Raw genomic sequence first — 22540 nt, forward strand, 5'->3', positions numbered from 1 at the left:
ATTTCATACTTTGATGGATTTTCCATTAAATCATAAGAAAGAACCTTATTTAGATATTAAAATGTTAAACAAAACATGGCATAAAGGAGTAAGAGAGGAGAATGCAAAGCAACACCATGAAAACTCTTACTAAAATAAATATATATCAACAATGACAAAAAGCAGTTTGATAGAACAAAAAATGAAATTAATAATAGTCAGAACTGTGAAACAGCTTGGCTAGGAATTTAAAAAAAAAAAAAAACAAAACCCAAAAAACCAAGGAAAAAAGTCCAAATTCAGTGCTAACGATCAGTGGAAGTGTGGAAGGAAGAAGGTTGATAGAACACTACAATTCTTCATTTGAGTCCCTCTAAAGAAAGACATTTGTCTCCTTCTGAAGGCTGGTGGCCAAGGAATGACGCCTCAGAGGCTCCAGTTGGAGTTGGGAAAGGGTCTTTTCCGAGGGGGAGCTGCAGCCCCAAAGAGGGGGGATGACCCCATTTGGGTTCCCAGACTGACCTGCACAAAGCCCCAGGTCTCTGCTGTGGGAGGGGGTTGGACCTGGGGCTCCTTCCACCATCCCACTGAGCTCTCTGAACAATGGGATAACACGGACGAGGGATGGCTTTTCCCTGAGGGTTTCTTCTGCTTCTCTGTCAGCCCAAGAGGCCGAGAACTTATGGCTGGCAAGACGTATTTATCACTTCCAGGGTCCTTTTGCTATTCCACCAGAAACACACTGAGGCAGCCTTTGGCTGAGCATCCTGGATGGAGGACAAGTCCTGTGGGTGCAGCAGCAGCTCAGTCCTTGCTCCCCATTCCCATTCCCGTGTGTCTCACAGTACTGGGATGCCTGGGAACACATGGGAATTCGCATTCAACACAGGGAAATGGCAGAGTCCCTTGCAAATGTGCCTGGGAAGACCTGAAGAGTCAAAGCTTTCATCGTGTTTTGCCACTAAAAGTGCACTGGAAAGGAGTTACAGCTCCCAAAGCTGCTGGAGGTTGTAGGAAATTCACGTGCACTTGGTCTGTCCCTGAGCAAGAACATCATGAAAAGGGTGAGCTCTTGGTGGAACTGGCCCAACAATGAGCCAAGAGGCTCCTTGTATTTGGTTTGGCTGCTGAATGCCCTGAAAGCAAAGCAAAAAGGATAAAAAAGCCTTGATGAGAACAAGCGAGGCCTTGATGAGAAGAACCGAGGCTCTCACTGACTTCTCTTCGTGGCGGAGGGATGACCGAGGCTGGTAAGCACAAGATAAAGTGGAGCAGACCCAGAGTGAACTGGAGAAAACATGAAAATATGGGGTGTTAGGAAGGAATTGCTCCCTGGGAGGGTGGGGAGGCCCTGGCACAGGGTGCCCAGAGCAGCTGGGGCTGCCCCTGGACCCCTGGCAGTGTCCAAGGCCAGGTTGGACATTGGGGCTGGGAGCAGCCTGGGACAGTGGAAGGTGTCCCTGCCCATGGCAGGGGTGGGACTGGGTGATCTTTAAGGTCCCTTCCAACCCAAACCATTCTGGGATTCGAGCCAGCAAAAAAGTGTCATAACTGCGAAAAGCAAATGAGAAAATATACAAGAGGGGAGATAAATATGCAAAGAAGGAGCAGTGCAGACAATGGATAAAATGCCTTAAGAAAAATGCCTTGTATCTAATAATCATTGGAAAGTCAACTGTTATACAGGAGTCTGCAGACCAGAAAAAGCCAAGGAAAGGAAACACAATAGAAGCACTGCCTCAAAATATCAGATTTTATACATTTATGACACCAGCACATTCCAAAAAGGCAGACATTTTTTTTTTACAGCTCTGACTAGCACCAGATAAGGGAAAAAACCAGGCAGAGGCACACAAACAAGCAGGAAATTGCATGGGAAGTTGACATCAATGCTCTGTGAACGAGCAGAGCTACAAAGACTTCTCTGCATTGTGCCGAGGGAGAAAGCAAACCCAGAGCTAAGCAAAGAGAAATTAAAATTTCATGCAAGGTCTAAGGCAGTGTAAGACACAAACACACCAGAAAGGATATTTATCAGCCAAACAACACAGGAATTGTTACTTTCAGCAGTAAATTAAAGAAATGCTGACATGAAATCAGAGAGAAATATTCCATACAAACCCACAGGAGTGAAATGGGTAAGCAAACATAAAATATTCAGTCAGGATGATGCGTCTGCCAGCAAGGGAGAAATTGTTTCTGCTACCCAGAACTGCAGATATTGGTGTAACTTCAGAGCCAGCAGTTCCAAAATGGAACTGACCTCCCACACTTCCTTATGCACAGAGAAGACCCTGAACGAGGCTGTGAAAACCTTGACCTGGCAGGAACTGATATCACAGAGAGCATCAGCCACAGCAGTTGTGGCACAGGGGCCTGGGAAACCCACCAGGAGCATTGCTGGGATCTTTTCAGGGAACTACAGAGGTGGTAAAACACTGAGAGAGGTGCCCAGAGCAGCTGTGGCTGCTCCTGGATCCCTGGCAGTGTCCAAGGCCAGGCTGGATGGAGCTTGGAGCAGCCTGGGACAGTGGAAGGAGCCCCTGCCCATGGCAGAGGGTGAGAACAAGGGGGCCTTTGAGGTCCCCTCCTACCCAAACCATTCAGGGATTCTCTGATTCCGTGATTATTCTGTGATTCCGTGAACCACATCTCAGCACAAATACCAAGACACACCGAGGGCTCAGGGCTGGCGTTGCAGGTGAAAGCAAAGACATCCCCAGGTCCCTGTGACTGGGAAGATGAACTCGGTCAGGAGTACAGGGAAACCATTCCAAGCTGAAGGCTGACCCTCAGGGTGGACTTGATTATGAAAGGTAAAACTGACCCCATCAATGAGTCCCTGCCCACCAGGCTTCGTACTGGGTGGAGCTGAAGTCCAGCAGATCAAGGCTCTCCTGGAGCAGAAGTGCAGGTGCTTAAAAGACTGTGCTGTTTTGGGGGTCAGGATTTAGCCTTCTGGGGCCTGAGCCCACAGGTGGGTTTCAGGGATTGCTGAGCTGGATCTCCTTCAAATTCACTCTTTAGGTCTCTATAACTTCTGGAAATTTCAGCCCTCCACTCCCAGGATAGATTCTGATTACACAGCAGTTTCCCCTCAGTGTTTTTCCATTGATTCTCACTGAGTTCTGCCTGACTTGCATCAGTGCGATGGGAGGGAATTCTCAACTACTCAGCACTCACTGCTGCATCTTCCTGGGGTGTAGCAGAGAAGCCTGGGGGGGATTTGGGGCTGCTGTTGGCACCAGCTGGTTTTCAAAGCAGGGATGGTAGGGGCCAGAACAGCACTGTACTGCCACCTTCCCTTCCAGGATCAGGAAAGGAAAAGTTTACAGCCTGGGAAGTTCAAGTTTTTACATCAGACCCATCCAGCTGAGATTCCTTTTTAATGGTTTGCTCTGAGAGCAAGGAAGCAGTCTGGAAACAGCCCAGGCAAGACCAGCTTCACGTTTGCACAGCAGCAAATCCCCTCCCCAGCGCCACAGAACCATGGAACCATGGAATATTCCGAGCTGGAACGGACCCACAAGGATCATGGAGCCCAACTCCTGATCCTGCCCAGGACACCTCAGTGATCCCACCCTGTGCCCGAGAACTTTGTCCAAACCCTCCTTGATCTCTGTGCCACACATTTTGCCTACAGCTAAATGAGAGACCCATTGCTCTTTTTTTATTAACCAGCCTCGAGTACAAGTGTTCCCCCTCCCAGAATGTCCTTCAAAGTGTCACCTCTCTCAGGCTGGTCACACGGTTCTGGGCTCAGGAGCCTCCCTGAATTGTTTTCAGGTTCCTCCTACACTTGGTGCAGACAGAGGAAGGTGCCCAGGGCCTCGCAGCACTGGACATTACAAAGACACCTGGGGAGAGGGAGTGACCTGAGGCTCACACAGGGCCCAGAGGGGAAATGGGGAGCTGAGAGGGCTCATGGTCCAACAGGAGAGGCAGAGGGAGTTGCCTGCCCCAGGCCAACCTGGCACCACTATTGCTGAATATCTGGCTTCCTTGGGAAGGGTTTCAGGTGTGCCCAAAGAAGTCCCTGGGAGCTGATCCTTGCCCCATCAGCTGTTCAATAGGTTTCCAGCAGAGATCAGGTCTTACCCTGATGCCATGAAGATTTTTTGCCTTTTCTTTTATACCCCTGTTATACCTTTTTACAACTTCTGTATTCTCAGTGCTTTTTCCCTACATTCTTGAACTTGTTTGTCAAGCTGAGAGACTAAATATTTTAGAAGCTTCGTAGCTAAGGATCAGTGTGCCCCAGACCCCAAGGTCCTCTCCAGAACACATTCTGTAAACTAAGATAGAACCATCCAGGGGAAGGTTCCTTGGGGAGGCAGGGCTCACTCGAGCCTCTCATTGAGGAATCTGTGATAGATGTGCTAATTAGTAGCACCTATAATGTTATACCAGATCTTTGGGGGGCAGACTGGGCAGGGTGCATCTCAGTGCATATGACCTGGACGTGTGCACCTAAGGATCCTTAAAATAAATACCAAAGTAAAATCCCTTTTTCCCTTCTAACCGTGTCTGACTCTTGATTTTAAGACCAGGAAAAGGCATCACCCCAGACGAAGACAACACTCTTCCCTCATAGTCTGAAGTGACCAATAGGGCGGGAGGGGAGCTTTAATCTAATTTAAGGCAATTAATGCCTTTGCTGCCTTCCTAGACCCTCCTCTGTGCTTGTTCTGCTTATGGGCTCAAGGGCCAGTGTCGGGGTGGGTGAACATCAGCTGCACCCACTTCCCTACAGGTCAGAATGACCTGGTCCCTCTCAGGTATCCTTTTTTTCCAGTCCTCCTGCTCCTGTGACTTGTACCCCTTGCTGCTCACCAAGGGCTCTTGGGAAGAGCTGTCCCTGAAGGAAACAAGGCTCCCTCCCTCCTGAGGCACCTTTAGGGCCTTTCCAGGACCCTATGAAAAAGGAAAACCTATGCCCCGCTGTGTGGTGCCAGAAAGACTGGGGCTGCTTCACAGCCCAGTAAAAACCTCGCTGGGCTCACTGGTTTCTGTCCAAGGCTTCCCATCCATCTTTCCTGCTGACATTTCGGGGCTGTGTGGGCTGATCCTGAGCAGAGGTCGGAGCTGGCAGGTCCAGGCCCTGACCCAAAGATCCAGGAGCACTCTCAGCTCCTGCACCCCAGCTCCAGCTGCACTAAAGTGTCTTACGGCTGCAGAAATATTTGCCTTGGTTACAAACATCAAACCCGAGCTTCTCCTGACAAATCCACGCAAAATTTCCTCTTTCCTTTGGAAAAGAAGTAGGAGGGTGACAGAACCAGACCAGATCTGTGACTATGAACTAAATTATTGATGTTCTGTTCTTATGAGTCGAACTCTTTATTGCAGCTGAATGTTGGATTATGACAGCCAATGGTCTGTGCAGACTGTTCACTGCATTATTTATACCAATCATCTGAGCTACACCTTGTTCTCTCGATGGGGGCTCTTTTGGGGTGGAAAGATCATTGCAGAGAAGAATTTGTGGATAGTAATTAAAATAAAATCAAATTCATTTCCATAGGACTTGATCCTTTCACTGATTGACAATAATCCTTCACATATGTGATTTCCCTTTTTTTTTTTTTTTTTTTTTTTTGTTGTTTTTTTGTTGTTTTTTAGTTTTTACACACAGGATTGTCAAGGGAACAAGATTCCCATGAAAACATGAGAACAGCTGTGATTTACTCCCAACACGGGGTTCAAGCTGGAGGGTGGTTGCTCAGACACTGAAATGCCTTGAATTTCCTTCTCCTCCTTACAACTGCTTGTCAATCCATTGGGCATTGACACCTCCATGAATAATGAAGAAAAGGAAAATCTAAGCTAAAATACTCAAACACGTGCACATATAAATTTGCAGAGTATTTTAACTAAAGAACCAGTTAGTGGCAAACAGAGTGGATGATTTATTGCTACACTTGTCAATTATTCAGACTAAACGGTTTAAGGAGGGTAACAATGGTATCTGTTTACCAGGCACTAAACAAGCTCTGGGCATTCCCCCTTTTTAAGAAATCAATATCCCTCTTGTTTCTTCACCTTCATATTTACCCCCAAGCAGGATTACTGGGAAGCAGAAAAGTTGGACAAAGCACCTAGAAAGGAAAGCCACAAGCAAATGCTTCAAACTTTACAATTCACATTTATTTTGAAAAAATGTTTTGTTAAAAATACTCCTACAAAGGCATTGGAGCAGCAGGTTTCTGTTTCCTTTATAAATACATCTGATTTATTTATTTATTCTTTTTTTCTCAGTAACATCGAAAGACATCTGACAAAGCCAGGGAAGCCCTGGGCTGAATGGAAGACACATCCCTGTGTAACAAGGACCTGCACACGATCTCCCCATTCACAATTAAAAAAAATACAAATACTGTCATGAAAAGTGTTCTGTTGTCCACAGGGTCACGGCCAACACACGGGAAGAGCAGGAACCCAGGGCTGGGGACACCCTGGAGCCCAGCTGATGCATCCCGGGACTGGTGGCAGGGGAGGACAGGACACAGTGCTGACTCGACACCCTTGTCGTTGGGTGCTGAAGGACTCACCCCATTTCCCCATCCCATTCTCCAGCTCCTGCCAGAGCCGTGACCACGAGGTCAGAGCCCGGCAAAGCCTCCTGTCCCTGCAAACCTTCCCTGTGACATTGGCAGCTTCTCCACAAATCTTCCAGGGAAGGACATTTTCCAGCAGATGCTGCCACACCACGTCCTGTGGGAGGACCCCATGAGCAGGTCACAGGAACCAGTGCCCTGATGGACAAGAGAATTCCCTGCCACACTTCCCCCCCTACCTCACTATAACCTGCCACCTCACTGCCACCCTCTCTTCCCTCTGGGACCTTCCTGGGACTTAGTGTCTGAGCTAGGAAAAGATCTTCCCTGCAAGGAGTCTTTTGGGATGGAGCATGGACGTTGGCTCTTCAGTTCCTCAGAAGCCCATGGGTAGATGATGGCACAGGAGGGAGGTTTGGATACCTGTGCCTGGCTCATCCTGAGATGAGATCTCTGAGCTCCCAAGCTCACCTGTCCTGCACCCCAGGGGCTCTCTGAGCTCCCAAGCTCACCTGTCCTGCACCTCAGGGGCTCTCTGAGCTCCCAGACTCCTGAGTCCTGCTCCCCAATGCTCTCAGACCACGGCTTGGGGAAGTGAGAGGGGTCATGCCTTTATTTGGGATGTGCTTGGAAGCACCAGGCTCATTTATCCATCAAGAACTGTGACACCTCAGCTCTGGCTTCAGGTGCTGGAGCACCCCCAGGCTCCCCAAGCTTAAACCGGGGCCTCAAAGCACTCCCTGGGTAGAGTTCACACGCAATCCAACGAGCACGGCAGCGAGGGACACAAGGTCAGCAAAGCCTTTCCAAAGCAAACCTGGAAATACAAATTGTGCCCTCACGCCGATGGAAGTGCTCATTCACCCGTGGCAAGAGGCAGGGTTGGACCCTTTTCCTGAACTATCCCACGGGAACACTGGCCAGGGATCCTGACAGGCCAGACCTGCTTTCACACAACTTCCTACTGCTTCATCCAGGAAGATCTGTGACGTGAGGTGGATGTTTCCAGAAAGAAAGGGAGGCAAAGGGGGGATTTTTTTCACGGGAAGAGGTGTAGCTAAGCACAGGTTCCCTGCAGAGGTGTGCTGAGCCAGCTCCAAGGAAGGGAATTCCTGGTGATGGCCCAAACCTGAACAAACCATCCAGCCCTTCTGTGCTGGGGAGGGGACAGAGGGCAGAGAAACAGCAGAGAGAGAGAGAGAGCTGAAGGTGGAGGCCAAGCGATGACAAAGAAAAGGGTGCAAGAGTCACAGGCTGAAAAGGGGATGGAGAAGTCACTGCAGGGGGGCACCCAACAGAAAGCTCCTCCAGTGCAGGGGCTATGGATCCACAAAAGAAGAAGCAGATGCAAGCCCCCATCTCTGATCATTGATTTCTCCCCCTCCAGCTCCAGCAGGATGCAGGGGATGTGCTGTGATGTGGGGTGTTGGAGGACCATCACGAGGAGGGGAGAAGCGAAGGCAGGACTCGGGCAGGAGCACCTGGGTGACGCCCACAGCCGGGCTCCAGGGACTGCTCTCCTTGTCAGAGCATCCACAGACTGCAGCTCCTGCTTAGTGTCTCCAACTCCCTCACCCTCCAAGGAGTCTTTCCTTCCCCCCCTGCTCAAACCAGGCTTTTCACTGCTCAGATCCCACTGTTGGATGAGACATGGATGACCACACGTGTCTGTCCCTCTGCCCATGGCTGATCCTTCCCTCATGGGCTGTCTCACTTCCCTCCACTGTTGAACAGCTTGAAAGAAAACTCTGGAGCTTGAAGGATGGATGGTCAGTGCTTCTGCAGACCTGAGGGACCCAGCCACACCTGACAGCCTTGCCCCAAGCAAGTCCTCACTCCAGAACCCTGCAGGATTTTGGGAACTCCTGCAATCTGAACTTTATTTCCCTGTACCTCAGTCCTGTAGAAAGCCTGGGCTGGGCTCTAGGACAGACTGGGAGGTGCTCAGGTAGGGTGGGAATGGACACAGTGGTCACTGGGAGCTGGGCTGGCCAACATGAAACCCACAGCCCTGAAACTTGGCTGCCTCACATGAGGGTTGGACTGTCCTTCACTAAAGCTGGGATTTTCCTATGATCCCAGTGCTCCTGGGATCCTAGACACAGAAGCCAGGATTTTCAGAGGAAAAAAGAACCACCAGAGACCACCAAAAGTGTCCCTTCCCAGGTCCCCTACAGCTCACCAGGCCAGGAATACACAGTCAGGGATCCTTCAGCTCCAGCCTGGCCCTTCTCCCACATTGCTGGGCTGCTCTGCAGAGGGACACAAATCCCTGCCTGCGCCAGAGAGCTTTTCACTTGTGCCATCAAGGCAGACCGAACAACAGAAGGGTTTTAATGTCTGGATCTAAGCTGTCCCCAGGACATAAACAACAAATTCATCTTCAGAGCTGGGCCAGCACTCAAAACCAAACCTTGCACTTAATCCCTGCCTGGATCTTGTCCTGGAGCCCCCAACACTCAATGCCTGCTCTGGGGCCCCTCTGGGATTTCCCTGCACTCCCCCAGTCCAGCCCTGAATTGCTCCATTGCACCAAGAGCTTTCTGCCCATTTTAGAAGCTTGTCCCAGTCTCCTTTCCTGCATTTTCACCCTTGAGGCAGCTCTGACGGGTTCATTTGGACTCCTGGCCAGATTCCCAAACAACCAGCAGGTCCCAGGGCTGAGCCAGCCAACGCAGAGGGACAAATCTCACTGTCAGAAACCACCCCAGAGCAGAGGAAGGGAAGGACAGGGATCTCTCCCACCCAGCCCTCCTAAGGTCCTCTGGGTCATGAAAGGAGGTTTGAGGTAAGAATGCTTCCACAGAGAGCTTCCACATCCAACACACGACAGATCACCCAGTCAATCTCCCTTTTTGTGCTTTTCCAGCTGTTTGAGGCACTGGTGTCCCACTGCAGCTCTGAGCCCCAGGGATGCCTTGGGATACACAAGGAACTGGGAGGAGGAAGCCTCTGACATGGGAAGCCCTCTGGCTCCACACTGAAATCCTTCCCCAGAAAGAGTGAAAATGGAAAATCAATTGATGCTTGATGGAGTGTTTGGGCCTTCAAGAGATGTAGAATGTGTCAGTCTCAAGAATATGACAGTATAAAAGAATTTCTGCAGGAATCCTGTTGTACACCCTGTGCCCGCGGGCATCCATGACCCAGAAAAACTGGAAGAGGTATTTTTGTGTCAAGGAGATTATTGTTTCAAAAGTTTGTCTGGTCACCTTTTGAATCCCAGAATGGTTTGGGTTGGAAAGAACCTTAAAGCCCATCCCATTCCACCCACTGCCATGGGCAGGGACACCTTCCACTCTCCCAGGCTGCTCCAAGCCCCGTCCAACCTGGCCTTGGACACTGCCAGGGATCCAGGGGCAATCACAGCTGCTCTGGGCAACCTGTGCCTCCCTACTCTCACAGGGAAGAATTTCTTCCTAAAATCCAATCTAAACTTACCCTCCTTTAGCTTAAAGTCATTCCTCCTTTTCTTACCAATCCATCTAATGCTGGGTATCTGTGCTCCGGCCATGAGTTCCACCCTCTGATCACTGTGCTTTGTGCCAAGGAATACTCTGCTTCCCCTGCCTTCGAGCTATTACTGTCAGAAACAGTGACTGCTGCCTTCTCACCTTTCTCACATCTTTCCTGATTTAAGGGCATGAAATTTTTATCGTTGTGGTTTGCCTCTGCCAGAACCAAGAATCAAAACCTATTTATCTTTTATACCTCCCACAGACTTCTGGCTGTTCCAGAAGCCCCGATCTGGCTGCACCTATCTGTATATTTATTTCTTCATTTCTGTGCATCCCTTTTGAGCGGAGGAGAACAAAAGCATCGCCAGCATTTGCAGAGCCAGCACATCAAAAATTCACTGGCTCGTGACCTTGTGCGAAGGCTCCTGAATGCCAACATTTGATAGCAATCAGAGATTTCACATTTATTCTCCACCAGCAAAGGCCAAGCCAGGCTGTGGCTTTGCCACACCATCTGTCCCAGGCTGGTGATTTTATCAACCTCCATCTCCCAGCCCAGCCCACTCGGCCTGGAGTCAGTGAGCTGGAAGTGCAGACCAAAGGCAATTTGGGGAAAGGGGGATCTGACCATCAGCTTCATCCTCAGGCAGAGTAACGTGCTTCCCCCAGTCCTCATGGAATCCTGGGATGGTTTGGGTTGGAAAGGACCTTAAAGATCATCTCGTTCCAACCTCCTGCCATGGACAGGACTCCTGCTTGAACCCCTTCCATCAGTTTATCCTAACACAGCTGTTTGGCTCTTAAAGACAAAATTTAATCCTTCCCTCCCAGACTTGGTTGGCACAACCAAAGGATATGGCCCGAAATCTGTGCGAGAGCTCCAGACTGACCCCAGAGGTAGAAGCTACAGTTGAGGCAAGTGAAAAATTCCTGAAGTTTACTGGAACGAAAGAGCTGGAAATGGATCAACCAAGTGTTTGCTGTTCTTTTTTTCATGAAGGCAAAACGGGGCTCCTGACAAAAAATGAGGCACGCAAGGCAGAGCCTTGTGGTTTGTTTGCAGGGATGGCAAGGGGGGCACCGGGGTGTCCCAGGGGAATCAGACAGCGAGACAGAGTGGCACTGCTGCTGCATTCCTGCAGAGCTCACAGAGGAATTTCTTGCAGAATTCAAAAAGAAGAAAAAAGGGAGAGATACTGCTGAATCAGTTGTAAGACAGCAGGAATGCAGATTCAGGAAAAGATTTGTGGGGAGAGAGGACTTCTTGCTTCCAGTCCCAAATTTCTGCAAATAACATTTGTCAGTGGAGTTGGCAGGAATAACAGAGGGACAGCAAGGAGGAAAATTCCAGGAAATATTTGGAAAGTGCAGCGAGTTTTCTAGGAGAGCAGTGGAAGATTGGAACACATATGGAAGCAAAAACAGGCCAAGGTTGCGTCCTGTCTTTGTGACGGGCAAAGAATTCAAAGAAGCAAAGCCATCCTGAACAAGTTTAAATAAAAAAGGCCAAAACGTGACTGTAGATAAAAAAAAGTTGAATCCTGTACGTGAAGAACTTGCAAATATGTAACATTTTTGAGGATGGAAAAAGACCTACATTAAATCAGCCTCTAGTTAGACATGCAGGAAGGAAGATGATTTACATTAAAACAATGAACTCCACTAAACCAAACCAGACAGCAGTGACACTTCCAGTACTCTGGATTTGTACATCCAAGGCAGTCCCAGATTTATTGCATCATCAGAGGATACAACTGTTAATGATGCAGCAGAGTTCAAGCCCTGACTCCAGGATTCATATAAATCAGCCAGGAAAATATAACAAGAAGTTTCCTCAGCTGCTCAAACCCTCCAAGAGGTTCTCTCTACAGGCCACTGCTAATCTGCAGCCTGGGTGATGATTCCTGGGAAAGAACCTTTCCTTTAACCCAAATTCCAGGAACGGCTTTGGGGAGTGTGGGAAAAGCCCTGCAGTCCAGCCAGCAGCTGACACTGATGAAGGTCCCTCTCCTCAGCTCAGCTCAGGCCAGGCCAGGAGGGAGCTGCTCGAGGTAGTGCTCAAGCAGCCAGTGAAGAGAGCAGGATCCTGCTCTGGGCAAGGGGATGACAGGAGCCAACAGTCCCTGTGTGGCTGATCTGGCAGGCAGAGCTCACAAGGATGAAGCTCTGCCGTGTCCCCTGCTCCTCCCTGCCCTGCCCTACCCTGCCCTGCCCTGCCCTGCCCACGGCTCTCCCTCACCCTGGTGTGATGCCCCGAGCTGACCCTGCGGTACAGCTGCAGTGGAGCCATGGGATGGATCCCAGCCCACACTGGGATTAGAGCACTGAAGGAGCACTGCAGCAGTGGGAAACCCCGGGACAGCCACGTTTACCTGCATCACATGGAAGCCCCAAGCACGGATCGATGCCTTTGAAAGCTACTGCTCGGCAGTGAGGATACTACGGAGAGGAGAGGCTCCTCAGCTGCTGAAAAGCACAAATCTCCACTAATTCATGAAAGGCAGTTCTGAGGGTTCGCTGGGGAGCAGAGCAGATCCTTCAGGGAGGGGACGTGCAGCTTACAGGGCCCTGTTTTGTGTCCCCGCAGCCACAAGGACAAGTGATTCCTCATGGCAGTGCTGCATCTCACAGGTTTGTGTTTTCCTTTTTCCTTCACAGCCCTGGGCTGCAATTCCAGCGAATGGGCTGGTGGCAACAGCTGGAAATGACCCACAAAGTATATTTTAACTCTTTACTATCCACGTATGCTTTGCTTCCTCTGCTCTGCCCTGTGATGCTCTGCAAGATTCGAACTTATCACTGTCCAACCAACCGAGAACTTCCAACCTGCTCAGCATTCCCACCGAACGCCATCCACAGGGAGAACGCCAACCCTCAGCAGGAGATGGGAACTGGAGAAGGGAAGGGCTGGGAGGTAGCTTGAAAGGCAGAGGGGAAATGTGAAAATAGCAATGAGCTGCCTGAAAATCTCCATGTGATGATTTTTGTTAAGTACCCACACATGCACACATGCACATGCACAACAGCATTTCACAGTGTCAATGTTAGCAAGTGCCTTTTCCCCTTGGAACATGCCGAGTTTTCCACTAGACTCCCATCTCGTAGCAGTACATTGGAGACCCATGAAATAAATATGTCATTGTCATTGCAGTGCCTCTGCCCTCGCTCTGCAGCGTGTGCCAGAGGTGTTTACAACCAAAGCACTTGACGGGAACTCGGTTCCTCGTGCTCCCAGGAGAGCTGAGGGATGCAGAAAACTGCAGTGTTTTCTGAACCATGTCTATTTTAGTCCAGCTCTCCATTAGTCCTACTCAGGCAAACGCAGATGTCACAGCCATGTCTGGAATAAACAGATGGGAAGGTGTTACTTTTAGTACCACCACCATGTGATTTTTGGTCAGAAGAGGAGACAAGGATGTGCTTTCTCTGTCCTGCAGACGGCTGCCACAGCTCTGGGGGCTGTGGCACTGGGACCTGTCCTTCACAGTGCGCTGGGTCTGGCAGGTAGATGTGTCTGAAGCAGCCAGCGAGGAGATTCAGTGCATTGAGACCAAACGTCTCCAAATGAAGAAGACCTGAAGTGCCCTTCCAAGGCCTGGGTGGCTCTGAAGGGATGCTGCCTGGGCATTGCTTCTCCTTAGTGTCTGCAAGAATGTAAGGGACGGCAGAGAACAGTCAGGAATTGTCTGGGGAGGACAACTGAGGGGCATCATGTGCTCCTTCCACATGGCTGCCCCACGGGAATCTGCTGGTGAGTTTTGTAGGCAGAGCTCTCCTGGCAGAGCTCTGGGGCACAGGGCCACTGCTGGCTGTGGCTGGACAGTTGGCACAGCAGCATCCTGCCCTCACCCTGCGCTGCTGCCAGACAGCTTCACGTGCCTTTGGGACACAAGGACAACCGCTCCTTGCCAGAGCACAGCGGCCACCACGTGGGACAGATGCACCTGGGGAGGCTCCCACACCACACAGGGACCAGGCACACCTGGGAGCTCCTGCTTTCCCTGTGTGCCCTCTGCAAACACTTCCTGTGGTTTAGTCAGCTCCAGTGATTTTTGATGTCCTTTCACAGCTGAGCCCATCACCTGACCAGGAGCAGGTGCTTTTTGGATGCAAAGGCATTCCCAGTATCCCTTTGGACACACAGGCTAAACCAGGCTGGATTTAGGGCTGAGAGCTGACCCATCCAGGCCACCTGCACACTCCATGCCCACTGCCCCTCTCTCTGCACCACTCTGTGCCACCTGCCAGCCATGCGGGGCGATGCTGGGGCTGCCACAGGGGCACCGTGCCCTGTGGGCACTGAGCCCTGGCACCCAGCACACACCTCCTGCCGTGTTCCCATCACTACAGGCGTGCCCAGGGCTGCCCACCCAGGGCTGGGCTGCACACAAACACAACACTGCACTGGGGGATTTTGGATGAAGAGGGGCTGGAGGACAATTCCTCCAGTGAAAGCCCCTGTTGCTGGAGCACCAAACCCTGGGACGGGCAAGAGCTCAGGAGAGAAGGAAGTCTCGCTTGTAGGGACTGCTCTGATGCCACTCGCAAGGGCTTTGTTGCTGGATCTGGTCTGGCAGTAGAAAATGCTAAAAGTATTTTATAAATGGCCTCATATTTTACAAGCAGTCTGGGGAGATGATGTCTGGCCACAGAGGTCTAGACAGCTCGGGATTTTCATCCACAGCCGACACACTTCACCTTGGATTCAGCTCCTGGAAAATACAGCCAGGCAACTCGCAGTGAACGTGCCTTCGACACTCCTTGCTGCCAAAAACAAGAGAAGGAGCCCAGGAATGACATGGCAGTGGCAGACAAGGGCTTGTAAACACCAGTCCTGAGGCCATGGCCAGGACATGGGTGGGAAAATGCCACATGTGGAACGTTTCAAAGGATGCGAGGTGGTGCTGGGCAGGGAGAACAACCTGACTCCCACCTGCACCTCCCTGCGCTCGGCTGGTGGCATTTACACATCCCACAGACCTGGTCAGTAACTAAAGAATTTATTTCAGTTATTTATAAACCTGCTGATTGATCATTCAGCTGCAGCCACAGCATTTTGCCTCTGGACAGCTGGGATTGGAGTTTTTGCTGTCCCAGGCTCTCTTCGAGGTGAGGGGCTGAGCCTGAAGCTGCCTCAGAGCCCCCAGCGCATCATCCAGCGAAGGGACGGGGTCCCTGAGGCACAGAGCCCACCTGCACAGCCTGGCACCTGCAGGGGTCCACCCCCACCTGGAGATAACACAACCCTCACTCCAAAATGCTGCGCCACGAGCTCCTCTGAGAGGACTGGGCTTGCCCTGCCTCTCCATGCTCCCCGCACCAATCCAACGCCTTCCTCAGCAGCCAGACATTTCCAAAGGGCTCTGACAGCCAGCTGTGGAGTCATCATTCCCTCACAAAACCCATCCACCCTCCCTTCCTTCCCTCCCAAACCCCTCGTGATGCTGCTCACCCCCGAGTTGAGCTGGTGGCCATTTCGCCTTGGCCAACACCTGGAACCCCAAGAGCCACAAACATCTGTCGTGCCACGACCAATTGGAAAGAACAAATAAGCAAACGGGAGGAAATGTGCATATAAAAAACCTTTTTCTCCTGGCATATGGTCAATAAGCTGCAGTTTTTCCTTCCCCAGGGAAGGGATCTAAGTTCTTGGATGATAAGATGCTTGGAGATGTCATTTCTTTTTCATTAAAAAAACCAAACCCCCAAACAACCGAAAATTTCCAACCCCAAACTCACAAACTGGTGTTAACAAAACAATGTAAAAGGACAAATCTCCCAACAATGACAACCGAAAAATAAAGGTACACGTCAGCATTTGTAATCAAAAACTACTACATACTGTACTTGGGAAGTCTTCTGGGAAAAGATCATTGGCATCTAGAAAGGACATCACTAAAAGTCTTGAGCAATGATATGTATGAGACACGATGCCATTGGAGGGTGGATGGACGAACCCTTAAGAAACTGTCACTCACAAAACTGTTCCATGACAAGAGAAAATAAGAGATGTAAAAAGGATTGGTTTTCCCCATCCCCACCCCCCCAGGCGTTACAGATTCCTTCTCATTTGTCGGAAACAGCCTCCTCTAGTCTTAGTTTATTTGTTGTGGTTTTGTTTTTGTTTTTTTTTAAAAAAAAAAAAAGTCTTCAGCTTTTGAAGAAGTCCATCAGTTTCTGAGATGCACTTGGTTCCACAGCACCAAAGAGCTTCAGCTCTCCCCGTTTGATCTGCTCGCAGGGGCTCTGGGGAAGGGCCTAGCTCACGGCTTTCCCAGAGCCCACGGGAGGAAGAGATGTGCTTCTCGGGGCCTTTCCTTGCATTCCTCCTCCTGGAGAAGTCCCACCGCTCCAGAGGTGCCTGGGCCCAGCTGCAGCAGCCTTGTGCAAGAGGAAACATGAAGCTGCTCTTTTCTCTTCCTTTGGAGACTCCCATTGGCCTTGGAGCCCTTTTCAAGAATGCAATTGCTTTATTATTATTTAAAAATATTTCGTAGTTCGTTTTGTTTTTTTTTTTTCCAAAATAGTTGTCTTTTTTTTTTTTTTTGTTCCCTTTTTCCATTGCTTAAATTCTAGAAGCTCTTGGCGACTTCTCATTGTTGAGGACAGGGTGTTCCCTCCTGCTGCTGTGATCCTCAGAGCAGCTGCCTGTCTCTGGTCCATGCAGAACACTCAGGAACTGGAGCTTGGACATACAGGGGCAAAGGGGAGCAGGGCCTCGAGGAGGAGGAGTGGGAAGACAGGCAGCTATCAAACCTCCACAGACTGGATTTGGTTCATCTGTGCTCTCATCACCTGGATACTGTTCAGAATTTTCTTCTGGTGTCCTGCTAAAGTGACCCCGACTCGCAGAATGTCCCTTGGGGAGGAAAGGAAACAAACACAAATATCAGGAGATACTTTCTCACAGCAGAACAAGATCACAAATGGTATTTAAAATTATCCTTAAAGTCCCTTTCAACCCAAACCATTCTGCGATTCTGTGATTCTATGACTCCCTGATTCCAGGAGTCCATGAGAACAGTAGGGAGCTGAAGCATCCACAGATTTCTTCCATGAATGCAACAAACAGATGTTTGTGAAACCTCTACTCTTTCACTTTTTCTTGCTTATGGTCCAATGTTTGCACTTCCCACCTACCTGCAGCACCCTCAGAGTCCTGAGCCTCAACAGAGAGTGTGAAAGCAAATGCCACAGGCTCTGCTCTCTGCTTGTGAGTCAATTTGTCTTAAATTTTTTACCCTTGTACTGTTTTGGATTTTGGATGCTCTTTCACTTTGTGACACACTAACCCATTTTTTCCAGACCTCCTCAGCGTGGATCTGACCCTCCATATGCAGATGATGCTGTTCTTGATGCTTTTTCTTTTTGCTGCTAAGACCATGAAGTGATCAATTTTTGCACTTACCCTTTTGTTAAATCATGGCAATCTCAGTTTTGGACAGCTTCTATTTTTCATAGATTCAGACATCTGAGAGAAATAAAGGTCATGCCAAGAGCATGACTGTGGCTCTAAACTGGTCCTATCCGTGTCTCCAGCTGAGCTTGCTCTCATCTCCCCCTTGGTGGACAAACCTCTCTCACGAAATCTTCAGATTTTCCTCCTCCCATCAGGGGATGGGAGGCCACATGACCCATACCTGACTGGAAGGAATTTCAGGTGCCTTTTGTCCTCGAGTGTTAGGAGCAGACTTTTAAGGGGAAGAGTGGCAAAACCTTTGCCATGTGTAGAGTGGAGGTTATTGGGTAAAGAAGGGTAAAGAGAAGCTCCAAAGGGTGCTAAAAATTCTTCACTCGTGTCTGTAAACCAGAATAAGACTGTGGCTCTGCACGAGCCTGGTATTCCAAGCTTTTCCCTGGACATTAAATATTTGATTGGATATTGGGAAGGAATTCTTTGCTCAGAGGGTGGGGAGGCCCTGGCACAGGTTGTCCAGAGCAGCTGTGGCTGCCCCTGGATCCCTGGCAGTGCCCAAGGCCAGGCTGGACATTGGGGCTTGGAGCAGCCTGGGACAGTGGAAGATGTCCCTGCCCGTGGCTTTAAGATGAGCTTTCAGGTCCCTTCCAACTCGAATGGTTCTGTGATTCTCGAAAGACAATTTGGTGTGCCAGGTGTCTGAGGCTGCAGACAAAGCAGTGAGAGCCCCTCCCAGCAGGTCACTGTTGAGACCATGTGGATTTGGTGAACTGAATCAGTTTTCAGGAAACATTCACACTTTGCTGGCTCTCCGAATCTGGACAAACCAGCAGCTGCACTGACATTCCTTTCAACTTCTGCAAAGGCCAGTGAACATCAGGGGGTGGTGTCAAGTCCTGTTACACCACAATTTTCCAAGGAAAAAGGATTTGGACTGTCCTCTCTATTTTACATCCAGCCAAGCAGGTGAGGAATGCGGAATGGAAGTTTGCCAAAACTGGTGGGACATGAGCTGAGGATGCCTTTGGAATTGTGGTGAAGGCTCTTGCAGAGGACTTGAGGGCCATGGTAAGGGACTGGGAGAAGTGGCATTTAAGGGACACAGAGGATGTCTGTGAAAGAACAGCCAGCATTAGCTGGACTGTCTGCATCCTGCTTGCTGTCAGATATTGCATATAGCAGAATCCAGGCAGGGCTGGGTTGTGGTCTGATACCTCTCTGTGGTCGAAGTTCTTCCCTGCCCCTCAGATTTTGTGGACTCTCTCTCTTTCTGCTGCATAAACACAGCAAATACTGTGCCAAAATCCTCCCCAGAGCCTTGGGATTGTACCACAGATGTCCCAAAAAAGTCAGAACTGCCATGGGAACTTCCCAGCAGCAAATAAGAACAAAAAGCCAGAGAAGGTCACAGTGGCTGTTTGAGTGAATGGATTCTGACTCACTGGTACATTTAAGATCTGGATGATCCAAAAACCTCTCTGGCCACCAGGCTCAGAGGCATTGTAGCCCTTGCAGATGGAGGGTTTCTACAGATACCTGCAGCCAGCCACAAATCTTTCAGCAGAGGCATCAAAGCCCCAGCCAGCCCCAAGGGATTTCAAAACCCACCAGAAGTGGCATTTCAGCTGCCTGCTTTCTCTGAAGAACTTGCTAAAAATTTGTCACTGCAGTATGATTTTAGTGGATGCAGCACAAACTGGAAACCACCCCCCACAAGGGGATCTTAGCAAGGTGTGTGAGGGGATGTGCCTGAGGCGGGAGCCGGGCTCTGCTCGATGTGCAATGGCATGAGAGGCAATGGGAAGAAATCGATGTCAAGGTCTTTTTTAAAACAAGAATGAGCTCAACAGCTCAGTATCACCAGAAATCTGTTTGGATCTTGATATATGACAAGGAAGAAAGAAAAAATGCTTATGTTGCCATGACATAAATACTGGAAAGTTTCCTTCTGACAGTCCATAGAGGAGAAGGTGACCAGCAGGTTAATTGCATTCTGAGGGGAGATTTTAAGTTTCCTATCGCTGTTTCTCTTTTTCCTTAATGTTGTCGCAACATTTTGATGTTAGTTTAATGCAAACGGGATTTAAACAATCAGTGTTTATATTCTTACTGGTATAGTCCTCTCACAGTGAAAGACAAAGAATCAGCAGTCTACCTGAAAGATCCACCTGAACACGAGGAAGAACTTCTTTACTGTGTGCCCAGAGAGGGGGTGAAATCTCTTCCCACAGACATAACCCTGAGTGAAGAGCTCTAGAAGACCCTGCTTGAGCAGAAAGGTTGGACTGGATGACCTCCAGTGGTGCCTTTCAACTGTGACCACTCTGTGATCACTCTGTGATTCTGCCTTTCTTAGGCAGAACTTTGCACCATGCTTGTCTCCATCAGTACATCAGCCATCCAAGAGGACTGCAGAGTTCAGAAGTGCTCTGGAGAATTGTCTGATGCTGGCCTGAAATCTCCATTTGTTCTGTGTGGGGGTTTGGACACCCTTGGGGGGTGTTCATTTTCACAATGTGGCAGTGGGGAGAGGAATTCTGCAGGTGCAGAGTGACAGACACATGGTCTGGAGACTGAATAGATTAGAAGTGGCTCCACAAAGCAACAATTCTATAAAAGTAAAACTACATCGTATGAAAATAAAATCTAATTCAATACCAATTGCTATAAAACTGCTGGGACTTTCCCTTGTGTTTTGGGACTCAAAGCCTGGGCACTTACTCTACAGTCATCTGAGATACTACATCAAAGGTGGTGAAACCAGCACTGGCAAAGCTCTCCTTGTACTGGCTCATCTTGATGGCATCCAGCCACTCATCCACAGTGTTGAAGCTGGTGTAATCTGGGATTGTGCGGTCAAGGAGGGGGAGGTTCATCCTGAAACACAGAAATGGGCAATGACAGACCAAGAGCTGCAAGCACAACTGTTCCTGAGCCCTCCAGCAGCTGGAGGACCTGGATCAGCATCAGTCACGGTGCAGGCACTGCACTGTATGGTGGAATTCCACCCAGAAACCACTGTCCTGCCGAGGGAGGGACTGTGCAGAGCAGCAGGGAAGCCTTTCTGGAGCAGTTCATGCAGGGGAGGAAGGAACCATCAGAGATGATGGGATGCAGCTTTAAATCCTGGCTGCACAAGGGGAGAAAGCTCGTTCTCATAACAAGACCAGTGCTTCCCACAAGCTGGTGCATCCCAGCCAGCCCAGGGAAACTCCACACTGCCTCACGGGGCTTTATCTGCTTCCAGTGCAGTGGGCCTGGAATACCAGGACAATCCCATTGCTCCAGCATCCCCATGTCCATGAAGCCAAGGTGCTCCTCTGTGTGCAGAGTGCACTGTCCATGAGCTGCCTGTGCTCACCAGAGCTATCCAAGGAGAGGGACCCTGACATCTGTATCCCTGCTCTGTGGATGTCCCTGGATCCCTGGCAGTGCCCAAGGCCAGGCTGGACGGGGCTTGGAGCAACCTGGGACAGTGGAAGGTGTCCCTGCCCATGGCAGGGGGTGGACTGAGATGGGCTTTGAGGTCTCTTCCACCCCACACTGTGATTCTGTGATCTTTCAATGCCCTCCCTATAAGGGATCAAACATGGGCCAAGCTCTAAAGTAGCTCCTGAGAGGTGCAGGGATGGGGCCACCAGGACCCAGAGGACACCAGACCTGTTCAGAGGAGCCAAAGGACAAGAGGAGGACAGAGACACATACCCAGAGGAGAGAGGTGCCATGGCTTTCAGGCTGTTCGGATTTCGGATCATTTTATCCAAGGTGTTGACAATCTGCCCAAATTTGGGCCTGTGGTTTCGATCCTTCTGCCAACAGTCAAGCATCAGCTGGTGAAGGGCATTTGGGCAGTCCATGGGTGGTGGCAGTCGATAGTCCTGCTCGATGGCATTTATCACCTGCAGGAGGAGAAAGAAGCATCAATACAGCTGTGATAAAACCTATTTCATTCATAATGTGCCTTTTCTTGGATCCTGAGGGTGACTGACACGACTGATCCTGCAGCCTGTACTCACCACTGCCTTCCCATCTCGCCCCCACCTCACACGGTAACCTCCAGCCCTCAGCAGGTCAGGTGAGGTGTCCTGGGAGGTGACACCAGCCTTGCTCAGCCATCCGGCCTGGCTGGCTGATTGTCATGACCAGCCTCCTGATCTGGGGAAAGGAGTGTCCCTGCTGCCCTGACAGGACGTGTGATCCCACGGCTCCAGGCAGGGGAGTCAGAGGGAAGGGATCGCACTTCCCAACAGGCCACAGCACAACAGCTTGCTGGGAGAACATCCCCATCCAGAGAAGGGGGGAGTTACAGACAGGGAACCTGTCTCTGTGTTTTCCATCCTCCCGTGGTGTTTTCTGCTCCTGACACAAACCAGCTCGTCCAGGTGACGGGGCTGTGCCATGGGCTGGGTGTGCTCAGTCAGCAGAAACAGCTGGATCTTCCTGCAGTGCTGTGCAAGTGCAGAACACCATGGGGAGGACTCAGACCCCAGTCAGCAGAGCCAGGCCCAGGAGAACTTGGCTGCAGTGTGCACAGTAGGGCTGCAGCACAGCTTGCTTAAGCCCCATTGCAGCTCCAGGCTCATCCAAGAAGGCTCTGGTCCCTCCTTACTGCTCCACACAATCCGGGAAAATGTCTGGTCTTGCAGTGTCCAGTGGAACAAGGGCTGGAGGATCTTCTTCAAGGGGAACTCCACCTCCCTGCCACTCTGCAGCCCTCCATCCTCTCCTGGGTGACAAAGGAGGATGGAGCTGCTCCACTTCTTCCAGGAACATCTGTTCCTCCAACAGAGGCATGTGCAGGCAGGGTTCTCCTGCCTCCTTGGCCGTGCACAGCACAGGCACTGAAGGACGAGCAGAAGGAGCCTTGGACACCAGAGATGGGCTTGTGCATGGCAAGGGAACCCAGAAGGATGGACAAAAACCAGAACTGAGGACACTGCAGAAAGCAGGAGCAGATCTCGAAATGAGCGACTCTCCGTGGGAATGATGGAAAAGGGGAGGAAGAGTGACAGGACCTCCCTCAGGGATCCCAAGGAAGGACCTCGATGTCTCTGGCTATTCTCACCATGGGATCGAGGCTGCCATGGCTTTGTCCAGCCATGTCTTGCACAATTCCAAGGACAGAGATC

General features: G+C 50.2%; 1 protein-coding gene across 4 annotated transcripts in view; it reads right to left on the bottom strand.

Moving 5' to 3' along the window:
* Window positions 1-15561: 15561 nt before the first annotated feature.
* Window positions 15562-22540, bottom strand: part of EPHB2 (EPH receptor B2) — a 128399-nt gene continuing 121420 nt past the window's right edge. For 3 of the 4 annotated variants that reach the window (XM_039563977.1, XM_039563974.1, XM_039563973.1), the window contains exons 14-16: window positions 21117-21310; window positions 20133-20288; window positions 15562-16853 (exon numbers count right to left, since the gene is read on the bottom strand). In XM_039563977.1, coding sequence (XP_039419911.1) covers window positions 16745-16853; window positions 20133-20288; window positions 21117-21310 — 459 coding nt within the window. In that variant the 3' untranslated portion in view covers window positions 15562-16744. The remainder of the gene's footprint in view (window positions 16854-20132; window positions 20289-21116; window positions 21311-22540) is intronic. The other variant, XM_039563975.1, reaches the window with a different exon arrangement.

Source organism: Corvus cornix, chromosome 21 (genome assembly GCF_000738735.6).
Source record: "Corvus cornix cornix isolate S_Up_H32 chromosome 21, ASM73873v5, whole genome shotgun sequence".
Classification (NCBI taxonomy): domain Eukaryota; kingdom Metazoa; phylum Chordata; class Aves; order Passeriformes; family Corvidae; genus Corvus; species Corvus cornix.